This window comes from Pezoporus wallicus, unplaced genomic scaffold (genome assembly GCF_028554395.1).
Source record: "Pezoporus wallicus isolate ANWC-B61680 ecotype Strahan unplaced genomic scaffold, APGP_CSIRO_Pwel_v1 contig_7011, whole genome shotgun sequence".
In the NCBI taxonomy this organism is placed as follows: domain Eukaryota; kingdom Metazoa; phylum Chordata; class Aves; order Psittaciformes; family Psittacidae; genus Pezoporus; species Pezoporus wallicus.
In genome coordinates, this window is record NW_026638234.1 from 3256601 (window position 1) to 3281886 (window position 25286).

The 25286-nt window shown below is 38.6% G+C and overlaps 1 protein-coding gene across 1 annotated transcript; it reads right to left on the reverse strand.

The window, feature by feature from the left end:
- Positions 1-493: 493 nt before the first annotated feature.
- Positions 494-24152, reverse strand: BACH1 (BTB domain and CNC homolog 1). Its single transcript, XM_057410187.1, has 5 exons — positions 24117-24152; positions 11251-11548; positions 6571-7959; positions 4661-4867; positions 494-1249 (listed from the first exon to the last, which is right to left on the reverse strand). The coding sequence occupies exons 2-5, from the start codon at positions 11488-11490 to the stop codon at positions 788-790; spliced, it is 2298 nt and encodes a 765-aa protein (XP_057266170.1). The 5' UTR covers positions 11491-11548; positions 24117-24152; the 3' UTR covers positions 494-787.
- Positions 24153-25286: the final 1134 nt, after the last annotated feature.

Sequence of the window (25286 nt, forward strand, 5' to 3'; positions counted from 1 at the left end):
TAAGTCATAATACAGTAAAGAATTTGAACAAGCATATGGGATTCAGATGCACACTAATCAAAGAATTGCATCAGTTGAAAACTTCTGCCTTTCCCAGTATGTTGTTATACCTCCCGCATTTAGAGGAGAGAGCAGTATGCTGCAGCATCTCTGCTGTTCCAGTTGTCTTAACTATGTACTTGAGTGCTCAGACAAAAGCATATATTCAATAAAGGCTGGCTCTGGTACTGGGATGAGAACAGCAGGAAGCAATGAGCTGTTCCAGAGCACACTTGCCAGAATCTCCTCATACTGTCATGTTATCCTAACTCATCTACAAAATAAACATTTACAGAGCTATGTATGCTTTGTAAGGTTTGTCTACCAGGGGAAAAATATAAATAAATTCTTAAGAGATAAAAATTCCAGGCATAGAAGTCATTGTGCATGAACAGGAGGCTTTTCTTGAGATGCAGAGTGGCATTAGGTACTGTGACATAAAGCAGAGTGAATGAAAACTTCCTCACAAATAGAACATCTATGAGCAGTTTATACTTTCCAATGGCTTTCCTGAACTCTCCTTGGCATCACTACACAGAAAAAGCGCCAAGGCTGACACATACAAATTACACTCTAAATTACAGAGATCAAACCCAAAGCTTGCCAAGTAATATAATGACCATGTAAGCGTCAACGTAGTTTCAAAAGATAAAGTTTCGTCTTTTCTTTCAGTAAGTTACTTTGCAATAATGCTCAATCTCATTTTTAGTTGCAATGTTGAGATGCTGGCAGTAAAAGGAGAATATATTCACTCATCTGTAGTGCATTTGTCAGTCATTTGCTGACAGAAGTCTGTGATACCACCACTCTGTCCACACTGTTCCACAAGTGTGGCTTTCTCCACTGTTCTCACAGAAACCGGATGCAGTTCTCGTACTTGATCGTATGTTGCATCACACACACTTTTCACAATCTGATAACAAGAACTCTGCTCATTTGTAGGTGTAACACCTGAAAGACCGTCTGCTAATTCTATACATGCTGGCATTGCAAGCTCACTATCAGATGGAGCTGTTCGTTCTCTCTCCGGGAATAAAAACGAAAGCGGGCAATCTGAGGATGAATATTTTGCAAGTATCTGTATTTGCTCATGACTCAAGGCCGCTTCCTTACACACCTGCTGGCAAAGTCCAGTCAGATTCTGCTTTGTCTCACCCAGAGTTGACAAAATGAGGTTTCTTTCCTTCAGCAAGTTCTCCTTCTCATTTTGCTGCAAGAGGAAAAACAACTTTTTAGTCTTTAGGTTTATCTTCCTATCAAAGCTAAAACAAGACAAAGAAATCTGGTCTGCTGAAACAGAAGTAATTTGGCAGTCAGAAGGTAAAGAGCTACACAAATGCCTATCAAAAGGACAATCTTAACTTCTCGTGAAACATCATCAACTCAGCTATTTGAAGCGTTTTTTTCAGACACATGATTTTTTTTCAGTACTTATGCTGGCAGGCGTAAGAGTGATTTGTAGTTATTGAATAAAATGAAACCTGGCTTCAATCACTATAAATATTCCTGAAACACTAATTCTACAGGATAACACATTGAAACCATTACCACAGGGTCTACAAAATATTAAGCAGAGCAGTCTTCATGTATACTTATATTTTAAAAGTTAAAAATTAGAAAAACAGATGTTACATTTTCACTATTGATACAACTCTCCTAGATTAAAATAAATTCAAGAAACGCCATGTCTACTGTAGAACAAACAATGGAGTTACAAGAAGTTTCTAAAGTAAACAGAAAATAAAGAAAGAAACAGAAAACACTAAAATTGTAAACAAAATATTTTCTCTGGAAATGCAGTTTGGTTCAAAGCACCAACAAGAACACTAGAAATTAAAAAAATTAGAGAAGAGTGACAAAGGAGTGACAGATCAGTGAACTTAAGAGACAAGAACAGAGTTGCCTCTGAGTAACATACTACTGCAACAGGAGAATACCGGCTGAATGCTTGAGTTTTATTTATACAGCTAAAATGCTCAGGAGTGGCAGACACCTCTCAGACATGAAATAAGACTGTCCTAACTCTGAAGAGCTTACACGCTAGCTACATGATGCTAAAGGATTTTCTAAACACAGGGCAGCAAAAGGGATGGCAATTCACTATTGAGCATCAAGTAGAAAAGGCAGCATTCATCAAGAATTGGCTTGTTGGGGGCTTTTTTGTTGTTGTTTTTTGTTTTGGAGGGGTTTTGCGTGGTGTGGGTTTTTTTGCTTTACTTCACTGTCACAAGTTTTTCCCGAGACTTCTGACACAAACGGCTTAAGATGACAGGACATTAATAACTGAGAGATCTAATGATGGAAACAAGCAACATCTGGAACAAAGATAAAAAGGAAAATAAGGAAATGGTAAAGAAGGACAGGAAGCAAGCAAGACTATAATGAAGCATCTGCAAGAAAAGGACAAAAACAAAACTGTGCCATGACACACACATCCTATAATTGATTAATTGAAAGAGGAGGCAGAGTTCTGAAGTCATACAAAGCTTAAATTTCTTTAAAACTACATAAAACAGACTGTGTGTACCCCTACTGACACGTCAATTCTTGGAAAGTTTTATTATTTTTAAACCTCCTCATGTCTCCTTTTGCAGAGGAAACTCATACTGCAACCCCTACAACTTTTTTGAAAGAACTGATGAATGTTCAGTGGCATTTTGCAAGAGAAGCAGTTGTTGCCAGTCCTTTTTGCCCAAAATCATTAGAAAGAGTGTTTTGCTAATGAACTTCAACTTGTCAGCATACCAGGAACAGCTGTTGCCACATCTAATCTGAAATCACTTTATGTACATTTTGGGTACGTAGAGGCACTAAGCCGTGTATTAGAGACAGACGTAATTATCTGCACTGCTGTTTAACACAAACTTCAACATCCAGAAACAGTTATTGCAGCTATTGCATTATTGAGGAAATAATGAAACTGAGAGCTCTTCTTATTCTTGGGGTGAGGAACATATTTAGTTCACACACTTCCTTTCCCTGCTACAGTATATATAACAAGATCTCAAATGCATTTCTTGGATCACAGCTTATTGTGTGTCACTCACTGACACATCCTCCTCCTGAGCTACAGAATCTTCAGAGAAATAGTGCTTCTTGAGCCCAGTTGTCCTTTACCCTGTTCCCCCTCACAGATACCCTAATTTTAAAGCTCTGAAGTGAGAAAGTACAAGGAATGTGAATATACACAGGTGCTCTGAAAGAGCTGTTACTAACAAGCAAACACCTTGAGTGGCCCACAGGTATTCTCAAATATGGAACATTAGTGAACAAGAACACACAGGTTCACCTGGAAGATCAATAAGCAAAGACTATAAGGGAGTCAAAAACTACATCATCAGTAGAGATCAAGAGAAATGACCAAACTTAATTGTCCTAGGAAAGTTAGATTCAGTACAAAACAGCATTCCCCTTCAATATAAATAGAGCTTAACATAAGACTTTCAGTTTTACAGAATCATTTGGGTGGGGATGTACCTCAACAGGTCCATAGTTCAACGTCCTTCTGAAAATAAAGTCTGCTCTGGGCATGATCAAGCTGAAGCTCTGCTCAGCCATATCACTTAAACTTCCAAGGACAGAGCAGGCACAACCTATGTGGGTAACCTGCTCAATCACCTGCTTGCCCCCACTGGAAAAAAGTGCTTGCTTATATCTAGTTGAAACCTCTCATTTTAATTTATGACAATGTATCTTCTTCTGCTGCGAAGTACTACCCCTGGGAAGCCAAAGATCTTACACTCCCCTATGGCTAAACGATCTTGAGGAATTCCCCATAGATATGCGCAGCTAGCTATCAAGTCTCCCCGCAATCATTTCCTCTCCAGGCAAAAGCTCCATTTCCTCTGACCCTCACTACAGGAGTACTCCAAAGCCAACCACCCTGGTAGCCTTCTCCTAACCTTGCTCTAGTTTGCGAATGTACTGATGGCATTGGGAGGGATCAAAACTGGCAAAAGATTCAGTCTTACGTATTTCTCTTTTTATTGCCTTTTAAGAACAAGAAATTCTATTAACATATGGTTGCAGAGAAATCTGGATGCATCAATGTCTCAGCTCCAAACTTGATACAACGGCTAAAAAGGCAAGTGGCTTTCTGAGTTCTACTATATCTTCTGTCTTTCTGCAAGGGTCTTACTTTTAAGATTCATGACTCAAGAAACAGTTCACCAGCCCAGGTTGATATGCTACAAGAACAATACTTATACAACTAGCAGTTGCATAACTGTAAACCTGATCATGAGCAGTATCATGAGCTGAAGCACAAAGCAAGGGAGGGGAAAGAGACAGAAAACAAAACAGAAGGACGATGGGATGATGGTTTGGGAATGACTCTGTGCAATTAAGCTCAATGCTGACAGCCTTCAGAAACACCATTCACCAAAAACTGTGCTGTGATGCACTTGGAAACAAGTCCGCAGAAGGAAAGACATGTACTTTAAGGCACAGAAAATCCAGAACTGCTATCAAGAAGATGTCTGTTATCATTTAAGACTGACAAAATCTTCTAAACTTGAGTGGAAAAAGTAGTAAATGACACCACTCTCCAACTACTGCCAGATATCCAGCCAAGATGCTTAGAGAAAGACTCAAGTCAATAGCAGTGAACTTTCATACATACCAGTTTTTCAATTTCAGATTCGAGATTTTGTATGCAGTCAAGTTTCCTTTTACGACATCGCTGTGCTGCAATTCTATTTTTACTTCGTCTTCGGATATCATGAATACAGTCCAATTGTTCAGGAGTTAATTTATGCATTTTCAGAAATGACTGAAAGTCATTTCTGGAAAGCGAGATAATCCTTTGTGCATTAAATGGCAGTTTTACCTGGAATGCAAGATGCAGTTGTAAGTCAAAGGTGAAATCGATACACACAAACAGGACAATTCAAGTTTTCATTTCAAGCATTCTTTACCACACAAACCTAAATTCCCAAATTCAGAAATAAGAGCAAGCTAATGTAGACATCAGGTGAGGTGGATAAACCCAGAGGTTTCAACTGGATGAGTTCAAGCATAGCTGAAACAGAGTACTTTACACAGTCATACTACATCCTCAAAGCATATTCCAAGTAGGATGAAATCTATCTATATGTGCACCAAGTGATCAGTTGATAAGACTCTAGGAAAACAAGTTATGGTTAGGTGGTGCACAAAACAGGTGTGAAGAATAACTAATAAAGTCTAGAGTTTCCCCTAAGCTGCTATTAATACTGCATCCTACATGCATTTCCCAGAATAACACTGTTTCAGGTGAGATCAGGGCATATACCTCTAATTTTGTGTAGGAAAAGTTCACCTGAAATGGGCATTTACTTAAAATATAGACATTACAATATTTGTCTTGTATTCTCATGCTGGAGAAGAGAGAGAATCAGGCTTTTGCCACTGTCTGTACACTTGATCAACAGAGGCAGGAGCTTCTGAAGCAGATATAGATCATGAAGTCCTGATTAACACTGAAAAACATCTTTACCTTTACAAAATAATTGCCATGTTATAAAGTTGGATACTTCATTTTAATATTTTATTTATTTATTTAATACTTTATTTTAATCCTTACATTTGAGTATACTAAGTTGCAATGTATATTATCTTGCTGCAGTCAAAGGTCTGAATTTAGTTTAAAAAGCAAACCTTTCTGTGTTTGGCTGCCCCTGGTGATTAACAGGCAGAAAAATAACAGTACTGCTCTCAGCGACAATGCCATCTACTTCTTTGTAATGTAAAGACAAGGAATGCATTTAATAAATTCCAGCCTTCTATTTAAGGTCCGGCATTTTGAAAAGAAAATAAAAAACCTAGTGCTTTACAAACAACAGAATTTTCAGGATCCACCACACAGAGAATCACACTGCAATTCTACAGTTTCAAGAACTGCAACAGAAATAATTCTAGGTATATAATAAGATCTTTTTACTTACGTATGGCATCTAAAACATTACCAAAGTAAAGATATAAAGGAAAGTATTAAATAATTTCTGCAGTTGGAAGAACAAATATAACCTCAGTTTTAGAGAAAGCAATACTATTAAAGCACACAGCTACTGAATCCAGCTTGAAAACTTCATTTTTATTTCACAGTAAATATGAAGTATCATTTATCTCCCAACTTCTCTCCACAACTCAGGATAAGCCCAAGAAAACTGTTAAGTTTCTATAAAACAAAGTTCCAAGAAATTTACAGATTGACTGAAGCAGACAAAAGGAAAAAAAAAAATTCTAATAAAGAACCCCATGCCTTGGTTTAAGACTCGTAACCTTTTCTGGTAAAGCTGCTCCAGAGAAATATCTGAACAGATCTAACATTAAGCATCTACCACTTCAATATCCTACTAAATAATACCTCATAAATCTCCCCAAATGAACAGTGATGTTTCATATAAATCTTTGGATGGTTAAAGTTTCATTTCCCAGACTTTTAAAACAACAAACCACCAAAACAAGCAACAACACATGAAGCTCAGAATTACGCTTTTGAATAGGGCCTTAAGAGACAGGGAAGCAAAGGATACAACAGGATGTTCTTACCTCACATTCTTGTTCTCTTGCTGAACAGGATTCACTATCTCCCTCAGTGTCAGTTTCCGAATCCTCTCCCAAACTTATCACGTAATTGTAGGGACACTGTTCTTGTTGCTGTCCCTGAGCACAATCTGCACTGCTTATTTCAGGGCTGTTGGAGCATCCTTCAGTACTAAGGTTGCTTATAAAAGGACAGTTGACAGAATTTAATGTTGTAAAAGTTCGTTGAGAGCAAGGTTCAGGGCTTTCACTGATCCTGATACCCAGCCATGGGCACTCTGTTTTTTTCCCTGAATATGCTGGCTCCAAGCTCTCTTGTGGAGCTGCAGGTGGTAAATGTATTTGACAGGCTTCTGTGCTATAAATATCACTCCAAAATCCTTTTGCTAGATGTTCTGCTACCTCTCTCTCCACACTGCTTCGATCACCAGCTGATGTAATGTTAGTGGCTTCCCTAGGGCACAAATCCACCTTTGCAAGTGTGTCATCTTGACTTTCAATTTTGTCATTCCCAACTCTAGTACCTGATACAGTTTTATCAGCCAAGACTGTGTTTTGCATACTACTGAAATTCAAGTTACCATATTGCTCACAAGTATGTAAAAAAGATGCAGAATTGAGTCCATGAGGTGCAGTAGAGTTTTGGGGGAGAGCAGCAAGATCCATTTTCTCCACAGGACATGACGCAATCTGAGTCACAGAATCTCTCTTTGACTCTCCCTTTTTCTCAAGGCCTTCCTCTCCTTCTTCCATTTTTACCTGAGTCTCTTCACATTTTGAGACCAGCTGCATAGGTACACACTCCTGAGCTTTTTGTATGCCATCATTATCAGATATTTCCTTCTCAAGTAAAGTTGCAATTGGCGGCATCTGAATGTCTTTAATACTGGAATTGGACTCTGAAGCATGAACTTTGTCATTTCCAAAAGCTTTCTGGAATTTCCTATACTTTGGGCACTGGGAAGATGAGCTGGAAACACTACCCCTTTCTAACTGCACAGGATCACATGCTTGATTTGCATTATCTTGGAGAGCCACTGATGATTTAGCATTTTCATCATCTTTACAGAACTTTGTATCAGGAGTTTGAAAATAATCTTTTTCTAAAAGTTCTTCTGCTTCATCATCTATTTCTAGGTCTCCATCATCCACATTGGCAATCTTAGGTTTTGCTTTCTGACAACGTTGTGTACAACACTTCTTCCTAGGATATTCCTGCTGATCCAACTTGAAGTCCAAAAATTTGAATTTGAGAAACTGAAAGCAGGACTCTTCAATGTTGCGTACACCCAAAAATTCAGCACATTTGCAAACTTCGGACACATTGTCTTTATTTAAAATAAGTTTAGCTGTGTATGCAAACTGAAGCAAAGGACTAAATCCTTTAAGTGTTACCTATTTAAAAAAGAAAAAAAAATTAATATGGCAAATATGGGTTTAAATAAAGAAACACAGAGAACCCAGATTTACCTGTGAGTAAAACGTATGAACAGGACATTACAACACAAAAGCAGTAATTTGTCCCCCACAGAGAAAACCTGTCCATGCTCGTTCTGAAACAAATCTTCTGATACAATATTATCCTGAATATTTCGTTCACTGTGTTCACTTTTGTTCACTGTGATCAATCTCTTAATAAAATGTTCTGAAAATACCACACTAACAACTGAAAATATTACACTGTACACTGGAAACCAGTAACTTTACAGAGATATCTTTCAAACTCAAGCTGTACATGAATTACCCTAGAGTAAGATCAAAATGCTGTTGGTATTAACTAGTTCATTTAAAGAGAAATTACTGTTATTTGCTCTGACTTATGCACCGCTGATACAAAAAAAGTTCAAAAAAGCCCAGAATTTGACCACACATGATTTATTACTATAGCTACCTACTCCTTTCTTCCTCCCAATAGATGAAAAGACTTGTACCCAAAACTGTACACCAAAACCAATTATTCTCCATTTAAAGACTCTTTGGAGTAGTTTTAATTCAACGTTTCCATCTGCAGAGCAGTTGTCTAACAGAGAACTCACAGATAAAAACTGTATCATTACAAACTAAACAAGATCATCATCTGTGCATGATGAAATTCCTAAGGACTGAGCCAGAAAGCAGTGAACAGACAAACATATTACAAATTGCATGACACTTCCTTTAGTCTTTCTCTGCAAGTGAAGGATAAACAGTATGTTCACTATTACTACTCAAACTCAAGCTCACATTCTGCTGCCCTCCATTAAAATGAACAGGATTTTATGATGAAGTGCTATATTAAATGTATTAGTTATGCTGAGTCCCTCTGCCAGGAAGATAATTAAATACATGCAATTTAATTTGGGAATCTGAGGGCTTGTTTTGTTTGGGTTTTTAGTGGTTGGTTGGGGTTTTTTTTTAAAGAACACGTAAGACATGAAAGGAAGTTGAAGAGATCTGCACAGAGACAGTTCAGCAAAACTGGTTGTAAACTCTTATGACTTATCTAAAGAATTCTTAAAATAGCACTTGAAATATGCTGTGGAGAGAAAACTGATTACACCACCACATTAATTCATCCTTAATAATGTGGGGAAGTAAAGTGTCGCTGGCTATCCTGAAGATAGAACACTAGAAAGACTCTTGGTCTGAGTGACCTAGAAAATACCTCAGGTGATTAAAAAGGTTAAAAAAAAAAAAAAATCAAGTCAAACTATGTGATCAGTGTTTGCTTCTCTTAAATATGCAGTTTATGAAACTGACTCGTTTCAAAATATCTAGCAGTTCCCAGAAGAGAAGCAGAGAAGCTCAATTTGCTGAGTCTTGAAATGCTTGCAGATCGAATGATTAAAAGATGAGATTCGCTGTTAGTAGTTTTGCCTGTTGCTTCAGCAGATTCAGTTCTTGCCTCAGTAATACTAAGTTACATTAAAAGTCCTCTTAAGTCTACGTTGTAGTAAATATCAGGTTGATTATGCTCCTCCATTTGCTGTGCAAACTCTGCTCCCTTCTAATTCACATTTATGTGATGGGTTCATTATAAGACTGTTGCTTTGCGCTAGAGATTATTTTTCTCCTCTGCAACTTTGATGTATGTTCCTTATTCTTCAAATATCCTGTATTTTCCATCATCCCAAAGTAAAGTTCTTTTCAACATCATTAGTTTTACACATCACTAGTTCCCCTATTCTACTCCAAATCATGGCTTTGTGTCCCCAGCATCCTACTTCCCTTCCACATCAGCTACCATCATTACTTTTCTTTTAATCTGAGACACATTGAGGCTATCAACATATTAAGCCACTAGGGAAAAAAAAAAAAAAAGAACACAAAGTTAAGACAGTTAAGTAAAAAAAAATGACATTATGGTACTATGTTGTAATATAATTTTGTAATATTCATTGATCAGTACAGAATAGCAAACACCACTAAAGTTCTTTAAAAAGACCACTTAAACCCTTTTAGTTTTCAGTTTTCCCTAAAATCAGAAACGACTGTGGTAACAAAGAATCCTTGTGCTTATCTCAGTATGCTACAAGAACAGTGAGGTTAGCCACCTGACTGAAGTACAGGCTTTCTGAACACGTTATCTCTGCATCAGCACTCAACTCAGTCTTGTATATGAGCAAGTCTATAATGTAATCTCCAGTGTCAGCAAAAATATTGATCGATGTGCACCTTTTCTCCAACTTTAATGATTCTTATTGAGTTGCCACCAATTTGCATGTTATTTCTCACCCCCAAAGCTAATAACCATAAACTACCTCCCAGGAAGCCATTGATTATTTACCATTCGACTCTTTGGGTTGTGCTCAACAGCAGCAATAGCCACAGTACTTTGAGGCTCTTCACTTTCCATCTACATGCATATTAAAATCCAGTCACTTGCTTCCCTCATGCCTCTTATAACCTTAACTAAAGGCCAACCTGAATCTTTAAACATCTTGGATGCTCCAGATACATAATAAATTTTCTTTCCTACAGATATCAGGCTCTGCATCATTACCAATGAAGTCCAATCCGATTTAATTGTAAGTATTTTAGGAATAAAAAAAAAAGTAATTGGAATACATTTTTTTCAGTCTTAAAAGTAAAAAAATAGTAAAAAAAAAAACCACATCAAGCTGATAATGATCAGCGTGTAAAAAGGATGGAATACAGAGCAGAAGAAAACTGTTAACAGTAAGCAAGACATATATATGTTGTATTACTTGAATTTACCAAACCAAATCTTAATGATAGTGATTTCAAGGCATTACTTTACATCAGGCTTAGCATAAATCTTAATAAACAATACCATAGTCCCTAGTTTTTCACAATATCATAAGCTTTATTTATTACTCTAAAAGTATTCTCTTTTAAGACTAGTTCTGCAATACCTCTTTACCATTTAATGCTTGTTTTTTGACAAACTTACACGCTTTGAAGCAGGTGCAATTTTAAAAGTAACAGATACTTAATTGAAAATGTCTCTTCTATACATTCCCCAACACTTCGCTTATTCACTTATCTTCAGTCTGGGATATATACTGTGATCTCTCTAATCTTCACTTCAGCCGATAGCAGCTTTACAACTTTGAAATTCATTCCCTTCAGTTCTTAAATCCCTTGCCTTAACTTTTAAGTTAAGCACCAGCCTATTGTAAAACAGAACTGAACAAAACGATTAGAAGCACTGGCAGGTAAAATAGAGAAGGGAGTGACACTCACCTCTTCCGGCAAGGTGATGATAAGATCAGCATCCACTTGGCCCACAATTCTTGAAAGGAAGTAACTGCTGCAAGCTGCAAGCACAGCTTTGTGAGCCCGAAATCGCTGATCTTCCACTAAAATAGTAACATCACAAAGAATATCTTGCTTTCGCTGATCATCAAGACTGAGAAGTACATTGGTACTGTGTACTGAAGATTCATATGCAAAAACCACACTATTCTTCTCACTTAGAGACATTCTGTATCACAAATGGTAGCATAAGTCTCAGTGGAAAGCATGCTTCTGTTCTTCAAATCTGGAGAAAGAAAAAAAGAAGTTGTACACGCGAAAGTCACATCCAACAGGAACCTACTGATACTAAAACACAATAAGCAAACTGTTAAACATGTATTGCCTGTTCTAATTCTTTTTAAAACTAATATTAATACCCAATTTCCTACATGTTAATACATAAATACCTGTTTATGAGCATTTAAAGTACCCAAACCATAATAAGTACATCTTAAAATATTGCCTTAGTAGTCTTTTGGACCAAAAAAAGGAACAGTATTTCATGTGACCTCAGTGACAAGGAACAGATTTTTCCTCAGCAAGTGATTCAGAGTTACTTTACTGTAACACATTAAAAAAAAAAAAAAATCTAAGCTTTCATTTAGTTATCAGAATATTGACTTCAACACTATGAAAACAGAGAAATAGAACGTAGATCCATTAAACCAAAATTCACCAAAATGCTATGTAAGCTTTTTCTGTTTACTGATTCACCTAGCACAGACTAAAATATCTGTGTTCAATCTTCTTTCAAAAGCAATTAGCCTGCTAAACCAATCAGGCATCAGTAAAATACTCATTTTCTCTCTGGTAGGCTGGTGTTTTGTTTTGGTTTTAAACCAGATTAGTTCTCTTATTTTCCACTTGCCTTAATTCTCTAAGGCCACCTTCCTTCCCCCCTGCCCTGCTCATCAGTATTTACCCGTTACAGTTGCTGCAAGTTTGCTTTCCTAATGGATCACTATGATTCAGACCACCTGGCAGTGGAATCGCTTCTGTGATAAAGCATCAAAGTACTGAAGTAGCAGCATTTATTGGATAATAATCAACAGTAAAAGTTATATATGATGTTAGTAACCTTGAACTAAGCTCATACGTTCTACAGCTATTCCTGAACTCGGTATTTGAAGAAGGATGGGGGGGGGGGGAAGGCCAGCAAACCTAGGGAGAAGTAAGCCCTCCTAGAGAGGGCTGAGTTCACAGCATTTCCAAGTCTGATCTTTACACTGTATTTCTACATTCCTATTTTATTTGGATTCAGCCTTTCATCCAGTTAAAAGAAAAAGAAAAAAGCCTAATAAAAGTGTCCTCACATCCAAAGCTCAATGAAGAAATCACATAATCAGATTTGGAACTGCCTGAAAGGAAAAATATATTACTACAAAAAATGTTACCTTAAAACAAGCATTTGGATTACAATAGACTATTCTACCCAGGAATTACTGTAACTGGAGACAGCTGCTGACACTCACTTCAGCTGACACAGGAGTACTCAATCACTATATTGCTCAACAGTGGTTGTTATGATATGCCAGCTCCCAACAACAATAAAACCTTAGCCAGTGCAAATCTTCAGTTTTCAAATATGGGAAACTTTCACAACATGGGGAGGGAGGGGACATGGCCATTTTAAAACTGTGGTTAAAAAAACAACCACCCTGCCAGCTATACTCCTCATTACTCACTAAAGTTATATTCATGGCACACAGGCATTTTTAGTCATCTTTTACACAGAAAGAGAGAAGACAAAGATCCACATTTCCACTGAAGTAGTAGCATGGTACCAGTCTGGACTCCGGTAAAATGCATCAGCATCAGCATTATTTGCCATTCCCACTTCCTCATAGAACACAGTACACTCAACCTCACAGTCACCTTTGTCAACTCACAGATCATAACTTGGCAAAGACAAAGAAAGCAAGTCTGTTTCAGGGCATCTGTTCAAATATACAAGATTTTTTTTTTTTTATTTAATTAAAGTTCTGAGGGGAATGAAAAGAGAAAAAAAAAGTATGCAAATCAGGTTTCTCCTCACTAAGCAGTAGCTATACTCATGCACTGTTAACCCTAAAAGGCTTATTTTTGGAAACAAAAAAAATTTAAATGTTTTCATATACCAAATGACAAGAGTTGTTTATATAGGAAATATTTAATTTCTAATAATTTTAAATTGGAATTCTGAAGTCATTTTCCATGAGTTATTAATGAAATTCTATTCTTAGAATAGCTTAAAAGTAGTAAGCAGTGGAACGTAAATTATGTATCCCTATTTGTTTACTCTATATCCTTAACGTATCATATTCCTCAGATATTACAGCACATGCAGTTTAACAAAGTATGACTCTGTATTTGCTACCAAAAGGTCTTTTAAAAAAAAAAAAAAAAAGCATCAAAAAGGAACGAAGGACAAAACGTTAAGACTAACTCCAGGCCAGTGGGGAGCACAGGGAAGCATTAAAGATAAGGCCATATTTTGGGGTGAATACCTGGGCAAAACTCACAAGGGTGACTAAAGATAAGCCTTTAAAGGTTCTTTCTTCTTTTAAAGTCCCAAGTACTCCTAACCCTTAGATAAAGAACAAATCACACATGCTGCTTTTGGGTTTTCCCTTATAAAATAATCACTTCCAACATCCAATTCAGCTCATTACACTTTCATAGCATTCCACATGGAAGGCTAAAAAGAACAGCAGTTTGTTTATATTTTCATATACATATACATGCACAGATACATATATATGCAGAGGACAGTCAACCCTCCTTTTCACTTGATCTCTACAAGGCATGCAACATGCTTTCAAAACGGTGCTCAGCCTACAGCACTGATAGTGAGCTCCCAATGTTATTGGTGCCCCAAAAAAAAAAAATAAAAAAATAGCTTTCAACACTGAAACACCACCTTCTATTTCTTGAGAAGTGAAAATTAACATTTAACTTGAGCATAGTTTCTTTTAACACTTTACTCTGACAGAACACTGTACTTCCCAATGTGGAGATTTCATCAGCTAAATTATGTCCCCACCATATTTAAACAGAATGCAAGTATTTTTGAGGTATCCAAAATATAAAACATAGAATTTCATGAAGCATTTTGAAATTTAAAAGAACCTTACCAAAAAAAAATTAAAAAATAAATAAAAAAATCAACAACACACACACCAAAACCAAACAAAAACAAAAATGTAACTACTGACATACATGGTAAAGAAAGAAATCAAAAGGGAAAGAACCAAAAGACTGAAAATGCTGGTGAAAACAAAAAGCATCAGAAAGGAAAGGGAAAACATTACCACTGTAAAAAGCTGTAACACTTCAGAGAAGTGCTAACAGAGGTCAAACTTGTGAATGACTTAATTCTGCTTTCCAGTTATGTAATAAAGGCATGATATACCAGATTTATGGTAGCATTTGTCATGTACCGAAAGCAGTGTGACCAGCAGGCCAAAGGACATGATCCTGCCCCTCTAACTCTGCTCTTGTGAGACCCCACTTGGGAGTACTGTGTGCAGTTCTGGTGTCCCAAACATAAGAAGGGCATGGAGCTGTTAGAATAAGTCCAGAGGAGGACCACGAGGATGATAAGAGGGCTGGAGCACCTCCCATATGAAGACAGGCTGAGAAAGTTGGGGTTGCTGAGTCTAGAGAAAGCTGCGTGGAGACCTCATAGCAGCTTCCTGTATCTGAAGGGGGCCTACAAGGATGCCAGACAGGGACTCTTCATCAGGAACTGTAGTGACAGGACAAGGAGGAATGGGTTTAAACTTAAACAGGGGAAGTTCAGGTTAGATATAAGGAAGTTCTTCTCTGTGAGGATGGTGAGGCACTAGAATAGGTTGTCCAAAGAAGTGATGAAAGCTCTATCCCTGGCAGTGTTTGAGGCCAGGCTGGACAGACCCTTGGGCAACACGGTCTAGTGTGAGGCACCACTGCCTGTGGCAGGGAGTTTGAAACTAGATGATCTTAAAGTCCTTTCCCAAACCATTCTATGATTCTATGATAGCCAACTAGATTTTCCAGAGCAGTGTGAGAACAAAATACAGTTGTTTATAAATAGATGTTATACACATATCCAGAACAAGATTTACTGTTGCAACAAAGACAAAAAGTACACCTCTTCTGGAAACTGCTTAATTTTATTTCTACTTTAACTCTTCTCCCAGAGGAATCAGATTCTTAAAATTAATTTCATAGAACCACAAAAGAAACAACATGAAAGCTCATTAACCACAAATCATTGGTTAGTGGAAGAAACTAGTACTGTCAGTACAAGAGCATTCCTCAAATTCCTCTCACCTGAAATTCTGCACACTGAATAACCTCAGCCTTTTCAGGAAGTGGAAAAAAAAAAAATAAAAATATAATATAAACACACGTGGTAGTATAAAAATTGCACAAAGGAACATCTGCAGGTGAATGAATCAAATTCTGCTCTGAAAACACAACCAAGCATGTTACTATGAAGTTTCCATTCTTTATCAGACAGTGATTTTGAGATAAAAAATTATTTGCCTAACAGCAAAAATATTTGTTCCTAAATACCAGCTATAAAACTTTATTCTGCTTTATCAAATTGAACTAACTCTTTTTCTCCCTACTAGCACACAATTCAATGGGTAAACTATGCCTAACAGTTACCTGTTATTATACCTTCAGTAAATTTAGACATCTCTACTTTTAACTGACCAGATATGCACCTATTCACTTTCAAACCACATATTATGAAAATTAGCACTGCAACAATATTTAGGAAAGGAATATATATCTGTTTAAGTACATAGTGCGGAGATCAGAGCAAGATGACTATCAAGACTCATGGTGAATACAGATCTCATCCAACACTCATTTCTCCTCATGCATTTGAAGTTATTCATTAGCTTATATTATTAACATGGAGGTAACTGAAAAGTATAAGCGTACAGTAAAACTGTAAAAAAGACTGCAGGTTTGCTCATCTGATTGCTTACAGTTGGTAGCAATTACTGCTCTTTAACTCCTAGCTGACCACAGAATTAAAGAACTTAGTTATGTGATCCAATCCCTTCCCCCACAATCTCTGCTTAAAAGAGCCACTTGGTGCAGATCTTTAGCTAAACCCATTTGATAGTTTTAAAAGAAAAAGTAGTATATTTTTCAAAGATTATAATAATTATGAGAGTACATAAAGCTGTAAGGAACTGTTGTTGCTAAGCAACAGAAGGAAAATAATAATAGATAATACTACTTTGGAATAGATAGCATAAGAGTAAGAACATATTACGAGGATAACTCATAATAATGTGAGATGTATTTCTCATCCACATGCATATAAATCTGGCACAAGGTAGATTAACTTTCATGCTCAGTAGCACCATCACAACATGTAAAAGCCTGTACTTGGTATCAGATGGTCAACAAGAGAAGTGTTATGCAAGAGGTGAAGGAAGCTTTGAAGAATCAAGTTGTCACTGAAGCTGACAAAAGCATGCACAAAAACCAACTTACCTCCATACATTTATGATAGGAGAAAAGAACTGCTTGATGTTTAAGCAAGTTTCTGAAAATTCTGGCAGTTACATAATCCTGGAACGAGTTTTGTATTGTGTTTCACAAACAAAAGATATAAGCAATTTTAAATAATATATGTAAATATAGAAATAATGTATTAGATATTATTTTAATATGTAATAAAAAAGTAATAAACCCAGTAAATGCCTTTTAAAATAGATCTTCCTAGCAAACCACTCATAAAAGTCACAATTTAACACGGTACTGCTTTCTCAAGTAGTTAATCCTGAGGACTAATTTTCACCATTATACAACACGGCAGAAAAACACAGTGTGTGTATGCTGACACAGAACACTCAATAATATCATCTGCCTTTTCTTGTACTGTTGAGCCCAAACTTCACAATTTGCCACAATGATTAAGTCCTCTGAGGCTGAAAAAAGCTGATAAACAGAATCCCATTTGAAGGGGAAAGTTATTCAAGTAACCAGAAGCAATAGTAATAAGATGCAGATGTCAAGACAACTCTCAAAACCTTAGAATAATAAAGCAACTATACCACCCATCAGTTCACTGCAAGTATTAAAATCAGCAGCAATTATCCTAAATCACTGCCACTTACCCAGATGCCCACTGGACAACTACCAAAGAATTACATGGGGTTTTTTTAGAGAATTTCTAAACCGTGAATGCTCTGTCAGAAATATTTTCTTAATAAACATACAGGACCATAAAAATCAACCAGATTGACTAAATAGGTAAAATACTGTTATTCTATGCACTAAATTAATAGTAAGAACTTCTTCAGACTTTAAACAAAAAATTAAACAAAGTATCTTGCATTTTGCATCAATGTTAGAAAATCCCCCAACATGCCACACAGTTGACAACTACATTTTACAGTAACTTAGAAAAAGAGTCACCAATTCTGTATGCGTATGCTGGTTTATTGTATCACTTGCATCACTCTTTCTGAGAAAACAAAAATAACAGCTGGAGGTGCCTCTGCCTGCCTATGACAGCTGCCAGGAACTTTACCACAGAGTAACTTAGAAGAGTCAGACAGCTATGCGGCAAATTCAGTGCCCTTTAGTTTATACTCAATCACTACAAAAGCTGAAAGGGGCGATATTTCAACATACAAAGGGTTATGCTTTATGGCTAAAGAGAGCATTTTGAACATCAGACCAGCTGATGCTAGCAAGATCTGCCAATGGTGCTAGAATAAAACTCACAACTAGAACGAATGAATGAGTCACAGAAATGAGCTTGATAGGCTCTGAGACTCTTTAAGGCAAACAGCCACAGAATACTAAAATGGCCCTCAAAACTGAGATACAAGCTTGAGCGCAAATCACTGTAATTTCTGCTTCTATTTACATTATGATACACCTGTGATTTATGTACATATTTACCAAAATACTTTTTGAACATCTGAATTTGAATGTTTCAAGTGTCCTTAAAACCACTTGCATCAGAGCATAGAAATCCATGCAAATCAGTAACAGTCATGCCTTTACTATTTAGGTTTGCACTTTCAGGAAAGACATAGCTGATTTTCCAAACTTACAATCTAAACATTTGGCAGTAAACCTAAGGACCTGTAAAAGAAAATCCAGTATCAAATGGTCACCCAAGACACAGTGGGAACCCATACACATTTGGATTCAGTAATGTAACATCCAGACCTAATAAGCAGCTGTGAAAGACCTGCTGTCAAATAAAACACATGACCGTATTTTGTCCTCAACACCTGTAACATGCTTAACAGCAAGTGCAATAATAAACCAGCACAAATTAAACTGTGGTTCTTCTGCTTCAAGGTCTACTAAGACAACAATGGTACTAGCAAGAGCCAAGCAAAAATACACATGCTACAGGAGTTGCATCCTATCAAGTGAAGGCTTTCTTTTAAAGAGTAACAGCCTCTTACTTATTTTCTATCAGCCTATAGATCTATTTTGGATACTCCTAAAAAGAACTAACTTTTTATTCCTAGTCTCAGCTATCCATTATGCATCTCTACCACCACAATCAACTCAGTCTACACGTGATTTATTCTTTTCTGACCTTCAGCTACCATAGACTTCCTGTAAATGATCAAGCCCAAAAGTTACCCAATTTACTAAAAAAGTCTGTTCCTTAGTCTTTACATAGTGAACCACCATTCCCTAATACCATACTAGATATCAGTTCTCTGTAGTAATTACAGTAAACTCTCACTTGTGTTCAGTTAAAGTTCTTGAAATATGAGAAAGCAGAGTGAAGCTCCCCTTCAGTAGCTACAGAACCCAGGTGGGACACCTTTGCTGTCACTGCTACCTGAGCTGGTTGAACTTGGACATCCAGACACCAAGTCGGTTTTGATCACCATCACCATAAAACTAGCAGGATTAATTTATCACCTAGCAGACAATGAAGGTGTGCTCAACTATCACCATGGTTATAACGTATCTGTACTCACAGAACACTTCAAATTCCTGCACAAAAAAATAAAAGGCATCATAGACACCCAAAAAATAGCTTGGAGAAAACAAACTCCGGGTGCTGTTCCTGACTCCTACACTTATCTCTTGAGTAACTGCCAGCAGGTCACTTATCTCTGTCAGTTCCCTTAGGGTGGACATTCACTTTGTCATGTATAAAAATCTGTCATCCACAGATGTAAAGTACAAAGGAACAACTATCATGTAGTACTGCTAAAATGAAACTGTTTGAATAAGAGATGGTTTATTCAAAACACACTGCAAAGGCTTTTTTCTGAAGTTTTATATCTATGTCCTTGCCCCCAGCTACCTCTCCTTATAAGGAAATAAAGTTATGTTACAGATGAATGCCTACAGCGGTTAATAGCTGCTGAATCATGTTATGCTGACAAGGAATGAACAAGCATTTTAGTGTTTGTGTTTACTGTTTTCTCAATCTTTGGTTCAAAAAGACTTTAAAACACAAAAGTGGTTAAAACTGTAAAAAGAAAGCTTTGCTTCACAAGACCAATGATGCATTCTCCTCTCGAAGCAGGTCTTCTCTTCAGATGATTAGCACATTCATAATTAAAATTCTAAATTTTACTCTTTATTAAACACCTGGATGATATCGTTCACAGCTTAATTACATAAATCAGCATTTTAGAAATTCTTAGGTTGTATTTCTACAACATAATTCTCACCACAGCATTTGGACTCCTGTCAAGTCACAAGCAAGAATTAAAAAGAATCATGGGCAGTCTGGCAAGTTTTAAGTCTGTGCTGAGTCTTAATTTATTTTCCAGGTTTTAAGCCTGAATATTCACTTTTTCAATATTTGCAAGTTCTATGAGAACTCAGAGTGCCTTGGGGGAGTGGTGTGTCGAACCTGAGACTCACAGTAGTCATAAGACTCCAGAAACTGGGATCTTGAAGAAAAAAAAGCAAAGGATTTATACCATGTAATCATAGACATTTTCCCACCAAGCAGAGGTTTGAACAGTTTCCCCTCAAAAGATGATATAAAGCAGTCCATATCAAAGCCACAAGACAAAAACCAAAAATTACTACTTTGCAGTTCACCATTATTTTACACAACTCTGCTTAATTTTTTGGATCAGGTGTAACAATCACATTGTGTGATTTAGTTTGTTTCACTACTAAAAAATGAAATAGGACTGAAGGGATTTCAAAGACTCCTTTGCAGCAAAATCCCATCACTTGTATCCTTCAATTCTGCTGGTACAGAAGAAGAGAGAGTTCTCTGAGAAGGCATCAACAATGCAAAGACATCCTAAAGGTACGGTTCACCTAAAAAAGCCCCAAAACATCTAACAACAGAAACCCCCCATAAACACAACACCCCAAAACATACTAGTAGAAGCTTATTTTATATTTCTTTAAAGAAGAACTGGTTTAGCTAAAACATTCACTTAGGATAAGGGGGTAAACTGACATAACAAAGCATGCACAGCTAACATTTCTGGTCAACACTTGCCTTTACTCAAAGGACAAATATCTTTGCATTTATAGCTACACATTCTATGCTTTACCACAGATAAACAAAACACATGGATTATTTTGTTTTAATGACTCTCACAATCCATTCACAAGTATGTATGTCAAAATATTTACAATTAATACTAAATTAACCAGCTGTGGTTCTAATATATCTTACTCTAACTTAGAAGGACACAAGAAACAACCTGAAAGAATTGAGAAAGCAAACATATTGGCAAGTCAAAGTAAATACTTTCTGAAAGTGATATTCAACCTTGTTTCTGGTATTAACCTAACTCCGATTTGTTTCCACAACAGTGCTTCACAGTACATGAAACTGAAACAAAATTCCACTAATACTTTAAACATAAATCAGTAAGAACTTCAGAAACATTTCTGTGAAAATAGAAATACTTTTATCTACTTATTAAGAAAGAAAAAGATGCAGATGACAGCCTTCAAAAGGTAATTCCAATAACGCCTTCCACCAAATCACATAAAACTGTGTTTCAGTTTTCCCAATTAGAAAACTGTAGACCATTTTCTATCCAACATATGATGTTAAAAGACACAGACTTACCAGCTAAGCTGTAAATAAGCAGTTTTGGAATGGTACCATATAAAATACTGATACTAAAAGAAGTGTAAACCAGGGCAGCAAAAGCTATCTACTCAATTCTCAAAGTATTAGACAATGGACTAAGACTGGAATCCAAATGAACACCTACAGACATTATCATGACATTTGAAATTAAATCATTCATAAATAAGTTCTCAACATGATTCTAAAGATTAATTGAATATTCTTTTAAGACACAGGTTCTCATTTAAAGGCATTTTGAGTGACTAACCTCTTTCGCTCTCCAATATATGTCTAATGATTAAACTCAGTTTATTTGTATTTCACCAATGTTTCTAAAGTCAATTTACCCTTCATAGCATGCTTCCCCCACTCTCCTTTAAAGCTTCAGTAGCTGACCAGTCAGTTGAGCTTTACTTTGACCTGCTAACTTGCATTTATACCAAATACTAAGGTTTTCCTTTGTATTACTTAAGAACAAAACTTCTTTCATCCTGAAAACGGCTTGGGGGGGGGGGGGGGGGGGTTGGGAAGGAACAAAAAAATATTCAGCATACTGCTGGAGATGAAGTTACTTCTGTGATACAATCTATGATTTGTTAAAGCAAAGTAACTCTTCACACTGCTAACCTCTGAACTGAAGGGGGGGGGGAAGGGAAAGCTGCAGGTGGGTTCTCACACATCATCCCCACTGTGGTCATACTAGGCTGAATTCATACAACCTAATGGTTGTTTCAGCAGTTTTTTTCCCACTTAAGGTTTTGTTCCTACCCACGTTAGCAACAACACATTACCTACACTTTAACTAAGGTGTGCATATAAACAGGACTTATGTTATAAATACCAAAGGTTTTTTTCTACCCCTAAAACCTCCCCTGTGAAACTTTCAGTGGTCAAATTCTAAGGTACAACTAGAATGCCAGCACTTGGACACAAACATGAATCCTTTGACTAATCTACCACTCCTCCCCCTCACACCAGCATGCCCAGTTCAGAGACTAGACAATTCTTATATTAACATAAATTTATTACTGTTAAAAATATCCTTAGCATAGGATTTTAGAACCCATTAAAGGAAAATAAACATTTAGCATATCAGGATCTTACACATTTGAGTATAAACTACTCAGCAATACAGCAATGGAAGTTAAACCTCCACTTCGGCATTTTGGTATGAATTAGGGGTGTGCTACTGAAGCAAACTTTCCAAACATCCCACTTACTGTGCTTTTGTTCGTTTTGCAAGATGGACCTGGACAACAAGAGTAAGTTCTTTTTCAGACCAAAATAAAACTGGGAATCATTCTTTAGAAGCTTCCCAGTTCCAAAGAAGAACGTACTTCTTTAGAAGCCCAAACACGAAGGGATTCAGCAGACCTAGCTCAAAGGAAGCCCTTCTTAAAAGCTTCTGATGTGGATATTCTGCTTTCAACAACAGTTTCTCTCTGCAAATCTGCCACTTTTGGGCCTCACTACTTGCTAACATACACACAGACTTACATGTGTTACAACACCCAAGAGCAATTATGTTATTTAAGTCAACTTTAAACACAAACCAGAGAATAAGATCTGCAATATCTTAGCTGCTTTAATTTGAAACCACCATGTCTGACAAGAATATACTCTTCTGTTTTCTCTTCAGTAAGGTATAATATTTAAGATTAAATAACTGTCTATTACTAGAATATCCAGAGCTCTGCATAACCTTAATTTACAGTGTTTCTGGACTGCAATTACTCCATTACTACAGTCAAGTGTTTTTCACACAATGAAAGTGCCTTCCTAAAGTGCCTCAAATTAATGGGTCTGTCAAAAGTCACTGCATGACGAAACTGCACATTCAGTTACCTTCACTTCACCTGCACTGCAAGAACATTTGCTCTTCCCTTTTTCAATAAAACAAACATTTACAGGACCCAGTTGCATATGAGCTTGGGATTACTGTTATATTGCCACACTAAAATGGAGAATGCAAACATAAATGGGCAGAAAAGCAAATGATTCTTCTTTTATAATTACTACATTTTCAGCATACCCTAGAGCATGCCAAGTACCTCACCATACAGAACAAGACAGACAAGATTTGTACCTCGCTATTTACGGTCTAAAATAAATCTCACCAAGCTCCCACAAAGGGTAACAAACCCTACACACAGTTGCACGTTTCACCCGCGGAAAGCGGGCTTACCGCCAGACTTCCAGCAGGGTTGATCTGTCCCGTTCGCGCACGGCCAGCACCGCGCCTTGGGAGTCCCGCGCCTGTCACCGGAGCCTACGGGCACATGGGCACCCGCGGAAACCAGGGACAAGGCGCTGAGCAATGACTGACTGCCCGACCCCCGGGAGGCGCTGGTCACAGGCCTCAGGGGAAGGTGAAGAGGAGAACACCTGAAACACGCACCGCGGAGAGGGAGCCGGGCACTGACGGGTGCCCGCCGCGGCCCGAGAGCCACCGCCCCAGAGCCCCCGCGAGCGCGGCGGCTCCACACCTCCCCTCTCCCGGGACCCCTCTACCCTCGCTCGGGACGGGCCACCACACCGGCCGCAGAGTGGCGAAGGGGGAGGACGGGCTAGCTGACTAACACCGCCCCTGCGAACGCACTTCAGCCTCCTCTACCACACCTCCCTCCCACGTCCCACGGGGTGCTGCCTTCGCCCCAACGCTACCACTTACCACCACCACCACCACCACCACCACCACCACCACCACCACCACCACCACCACCACCACCACCACTCCAGCCCAGCGGGCACCGACGGCGGCCGGCTCTGCTAAGCTCACCTCAGTGCCGCCTGCTGCCGCCTGTCACCCGCGGGCCGGTCGGCCTGCCAACCGGCAGGAGGTCAGGGCCGCCGTCCTCGGCTCGCCCCCTTCTTCCTCCTCCCCTCGCTCTCCCGAGCTCGGCCACTCCTGACACAGGCTGCGGCCCGACTGCGGCGCGAGCGGTCAGGTGACTCCCAACAACATTACCCGCCTGCGCCCCGCGCACACACCCCGCCCGCTGATTGGAAGCGACTCTCCCAGCCGACGCGCAGCCGCCCACACCGACGTCCAGTGCGCAGGCGCTCCCTGTGCCGCCGCCGGGGCCTGCCGCCCGACTACCTCGCCGCCGGCGGTCGTTGAGGGGCCGCGGTGGCCGTGGAGCTGAGGTGGGCTGTTTGTCACCCCTCTGAGGGGAACGGCGTCGCGGACGGGGAGACTTGATGCCCCCAGAGGGCAGTCGCTGTCCGGATCGGAAGTGCTGCTAGTGGAGCTGGACTCGGCCCCGCAGCTGTCGCCTCGTGTGTCGTCCGGGACGGGACGTGGTGGGGAGGTGCAGGCTTGTGCTGGGAAGTGCCCCGTGTCAGTAGGCTTGACCCGTAGCACAGTCACAGAATCACAGAATCAGCCAGTTTGGAAAAGACCTTTAACATCATCAAGTCCTTACCTCAGGACTGCCAAGTCCACTAAACCACATCACTGAGAACATCTACACGGTTTGTGATCTGAATCCCTTCCAGGGATGGTAATTCCACCACTTCCTTGGGCAGCCCGTTCCAATGCCTGAGCACCCTCTCAGTGAAGAAATTTTTCCTAACATCTAGTCTAAACCTCCCCTGATGCTGCTTGAGGCCGTTACCTTGTCCTATCACTTGTTACTGGGGGGTAGAGACCGACCCCCACTTCACTACATCCTCCTTTCAGGTAGTTGTAGAGAGCAATAAGGTCCCCCTTGAGCCTTCTCTTCTACAGACTAAACAACCTCATCAGGCTTGTACTCCAGACCCTTCACCAGCTTCATTGCAATGAGTGACACTTCTGTGCCAGGAAGCGGTATCTAACATTCTGTAAAGCTGCCATCCTTCTTAATCCCATTTTAAAAAGGGAGGTTTTGTTGGTATAACTTACCAACTTGCTAAATTTATGTCGTGTGATCTAGAATGCTTTCTGGAAGCTCAGGCTGTGCTGATG

What these genes read in the sequence shown, in the direction of transcription:
- BACH1 (XM_057410187.1), bottom strand. Translation starts at nt 11,490, where the DNA reads ATGTCTCTAAGTGAGAAGAATAGTGTGGTTTTTGCATATGAATCTTCA. An exon ending in TCATCACCTTGCCGGAAGAG is followed by an intron (nt 7,960 to 11,250) that starts GTGAGTGTCACT and finishes TTTTTTAAATAG; the next exon opens with GTAACACTTAAAGGATTTAG. An exon ending in CAAGAGAACAAGAATGTGAG is followed by an intron (nt 4,868 to 6,570) that starts GTAAGAACATCC and finishes CTTGCATTCCAG; the next exon opens with GTAAAACTGCCATTTAATGC.